Genomic DNA, 3,892 nt, shown 5'->3' with positions numbered 1-3,892 from the left:
CATAATACTCTGAGTTCTGTGTTAGTCTACTCCTGCTTGGAGCAAGGAGTCTTACTGATAAGCAAAAGCCCACGAAGGACAGAGAGCCCTGGTACAGGGCACCCAATTGGCTCCATACCCCAACTTCAGCCTGGGTCTCATCTGAGAGACAGTCAAATGATGCTGCAGCTTTATTGTCAAGTGTTTTTGCTATGTGATCAGCTCCCTCTGCTTCAACAAGCTCTGGAGTCTCTCTTCCATTCTTTGCTGCTCCTGTTCATTATAAGATTGTGTCCTTAGTGGAGGGTTGAGTACAGTATAGTCAATACATTCTCACACAAGTGCAAGCACACACAGAGGATCCCAAGAGCTTGCTATTAAGTCGGTCTCACCAAATTTCAATTTCATGGGAACATGAGAAAGCCTGTTTCAAGTTCATAAGACAGAGACTGACAAAGAGAGAAACCCAGTCTTCTCCTCTAGCTGTCATCCACATGAAATATGCACTGCACTCCAATGTGCCTCTATTTTACACACACACACACACACACACACACACACACACACACACACACACACCCCACAGAGAGAGATAAAGAAAAGAGTGAAACGAAAATAACAAAGTGATAGAGAACGGTTATCTTTAGAATAAGCACACCAGCCATTAGGAAAAGTCTCCAAACTCGGCTTTCCATCCCTGGGAACTAAAATGGCCTAGGGGAGCATACTCTGCTTAGTCAGTGTGTGTGGAGGTGGTTAGAGAATTTTTTACTCTTGAACTCAAGTCTGTGTTCAGCAATCCTCCCATCATAATGACATGTAGCTGTGTGATGAGTGAATGATCTGTTTCTCCCCTTTGACTACCAGTTCAAGAAGAGTATCAGGGATTGCATGCCAATGACCAAGATTCTCAGAGGAGACTCACTTCCCAGAAATACTAATGCACAGACACAGAATGAACAATTTTATGTCATGAAGTGGGTGGATGGATGGGTGAATGGAGGAGGAAAGTGATGAGATAGAGTACAGGTGTCTGGATGGGTAGACTTGGTAAGGTTACATAAGTAAATGGTGCTGACCTAACTGTGACCCAGCTGCCTGTCCTACCTGCTGTTGCTGGTTCTGGAGTTCACTGGTCTCCTATTGATTCTTACTGAGCACTTGCAAGTCATCGGAGTGGTGCTTCAGCAGGATCCAATCCTCCAGTAGGTTCTCCTTCTCTTGCCTCAGCATATCCAATTTCTTTTTGAGCTGTGTCTGCTCCATCAGGAGCCGGCTCTGCAGATCACTGGAAACACACTCCAAATAGTAAGACCATGTCAGCCACCTCTGGTCACCCACATCACTATGCTTCAACAACCCAGCCCTATCCCAGGTTCACAGGAAGATGTAAACAAGAACCTTCAACAGCAATGACAGTGGCACTCAAGGCCAAATGCAGAGAACAGTTATTTCCTGCAAGAATCAAACTATTTCTGACTCCACCCCCCAAATAACAGAAATTCATGCACTTCCATAAACTAGAGGAGTACTCCACCTGTCCTAATCATTCCGCTGTCATGAGGAAACACCAGCAGGTAATGTGCAAGTACACTTGGGGAAGTAGGAGACCTAAAGGGTGCATAGATCCCATAGCAGTCAGCTCCTGCCTGAAAACCCTCTTGTGATGCCAATTGCTCTTCTGAACCAGTGGTTCTCAGTGTGTGGGTTGTGAACCCTTTGGGATTTAAGGAGCCTTTCACAAGGGACACATATTAGATGTCCTATGTAGACATTTACATTAAAATTATTAACAGTAGCAAAATAAACTTAAGACAATGCTACAAAATAATTTTATGGTTTGGGGTCATCAAAACAATGTAGCAATGTATTAAAGAATCACAGCATTAGGAACGTTAATAACCACTGATCTGGAGGCTACTGAATGACAATATGGTGCTTGGAAGAGCTAATAGTCTCTTTAAACCTTAGCAAAACTGAGTAAAGAGACATAAGTCCAAATCTACTTTAATGCTGCTGGCTAAGAAGCAGAAAAACTAGAAGTAGATCTACAGACCCTGCAGTTCAGAGACAAAGAAAATTGGAGTTGGCTATTGTACAACTGTTGGGATAGGATCCCTGCCAAGATAAGCACTTACCAAAGGAAGACTTTCTCTTTGGTCAGCTCACTGAGCTTCTGTGAGGCCTCCCAATTCTCATTCTCGAAATTCTGCAGGTCTGACATGACCTGCTGATGTTCCATCTTGAGCTTTTCATAGAAAGGATTTGGACTGTGGTAGGGCCTGGACTCAGAAGCAAAGAATTCTATGAATACAGGTCACATAGCACATGAGTGTAGGGTGTGTTCTGTACTATTTCAACCCATGAGATGCCCCTTCCTGGATCCTATGTACTCGAGCTCCTATGGACCTCCAGCTGCTTCTTACACTTGCACTTCTGGCCACAAGCCAACAAGGGCAGGGTGTTAAGAAGAATGCAGCTGGGACTGAATGAGCTCCCTCAGGAGTCATGCCAGCTAGCTTGCTATGGAGTTCCCACAGTCTATCACAGGTCATGACCCACTAGAAATTGTGATGTTTCTTCTGTTTTCAAATAAGAGATTCTCATTCCAGAGTGCCTATATTGACATGGAGGCTAAAAATCACATCATGAGCATTTCTGAGGATGGGATGCAATATCATGATAGCTTCATAAATTCCCCTAAGGCATTCCACATTGGCAGCAAGATAAACAGACTGGCAAAGGGCTATGCTGCCCAAAATGGGGCTCTTAGTCCACAATAGAGAGCACATCTAGATACTGAGATAAGCAACTCTTCATGGTCAACCACAGACCCCCGATTGCAGGGTGAAGAGGGACACATATGAAAAACACACAAACACAGACAAGATAGAGGGATGAGAGAGAGACACAGAGACAGAAAGAGAGAGAATCAGAGAGATAGAGAGAGATAGAAGCAAAAGAAAAACAGAGACTGAGAGAGGGAAGGGGATAGAATGTTCTCAGTGAGATGCCAAATTCATACATGCCATTGTATCATCTCAGAGAGGACCAAGAGCAGCAGACATCAGTACCAGGCCTTGCTGCCACATTTTAAGATGTGGGACCAGGCCTCTGCAGCTGCTACTAGGATCATCCAGCACACAATATCTTGCCAGGCAAGTAATACAAATTACAGCATTCTCACACTAGCCACCACTTGACAGGATCTCTCCAATTTCATGCTGGGAACTCACACACTACTGCTTCAATTCCTGAGTTATGTGATTCAGGCCACAGGCTCTGGTTTTCATTTGGAGGAAGTAGAACAGTCTATGTCCCCATCTCACTCCTGCCCATGTGCCAGGTTTTGCTTCAGGGAAGCATTTAGAGAAATTGTGTTGGACAATGGGACACCCTGAAGGAGCACCGAGCCTCCCAGACGCCAATATTTTAGACATTTGAACTAAGGGTGAAATTGTGAAACCAAGACAGTAACCATGTATTATGAAACAGTAAATACCTGTTGTCCAAGGATCCTTCAGATACTAAGATGAGGCGATCTCTCAGATGATTCCTTTGGGCTGTCATCACCTGGGGCTGAGTGGTCAGACTCTTCACCTTCTTCTTCACTTGCCTCTTTGTGAGGCTGGTTGGAGTGGGTGGTGGCTCCTTGGATGCCCCTTTGGTGGATGAACACAAGTGAAATTGCATTGTGACAAGACATAGAGAATGAACAGGTCACCCTGAGACCTAAGAAAGTGTTTGAGAAAGGATGTAAGCAAGGAATTCAATGACACCCCAAGGAATTTTGCCCTGGATTGAGATGCCCCTGCCAGGGGTCTCAGGTCTCCCATCTCTCTGATGGGAGAGAGGTGTCTCAGCCACCTGATTTCCTCTGCTCCTTTAACACATGCTTCAGGTAACTAAGGAG

General features: G+C 44.8%; 1 protein-coding gene across 1 annotated transcript; it reads right to left on the bottom strand.

The window, feature by feature from the left end:
• Positions 1–1,092: 1,092 nt before the first annotated feature.
• LOC119088597 (disks large homolog 5-like) lies at positions 1,093–2,258 on the bottom strand. Its single transcript, XM_037208830.1, has 2 exons — positions 2,118–2,258; positions 1,093–1,267 (listed from the first exon to the last, which is right to left on the bottom strand). The coding sequence occupies exons 1-2, from the start codon at positions 2,219–2,221 to the stop codon at positions 1,120–1,122; spliced, it is 252 nt and encodes an 83-aa protein (XP_037064725.1). The 5' UTR covers positions 2,222–2,258; the 3' UTR covers positions 1,093–1,119.
• Positions 2,259–3,892: the final 1,634 nt, after the last annotated feature.

Source organism: Peromyscus leucopus, chromosome 9 (assembly GCF_004664715.2).
Source record: "Peromyscus leucopus breed LL Stock chromosome 9, UCI_PerLeu_2.1, whole genome shotgun sequence".
NCBI classification, from domain to species: domain Eukaryota; kingdom Metazoa; phylum Chordata; class Mammalia; order Rodentia; family Cricetidae; genus Peromyscus; species Peromyscus leucopus.
The sequence above is the reverse complement of the archived record's forward strand: the minus strand, read 5'-3'. Positions and strand labels throughout refer to the sequence as shown.

Excerpts from the sequence above, each read along its gene's own strand:
- LOC119088597 (XM_037208830.1), bottom strand. The coding sequence starts at position 2,221 with ATGGAACATCAGCAGGTCATGTCAGACCTGCAGAATTTCGAGAATGAG. Across the intron at positions 1,268-2,117 it reads AAAGAGAAAGTCTTCCTTTG|TGATCTGCAGAGCCGGCTCC; the intron begins GTAAGTGCTTAT and ends GTGTGTTTCCAG.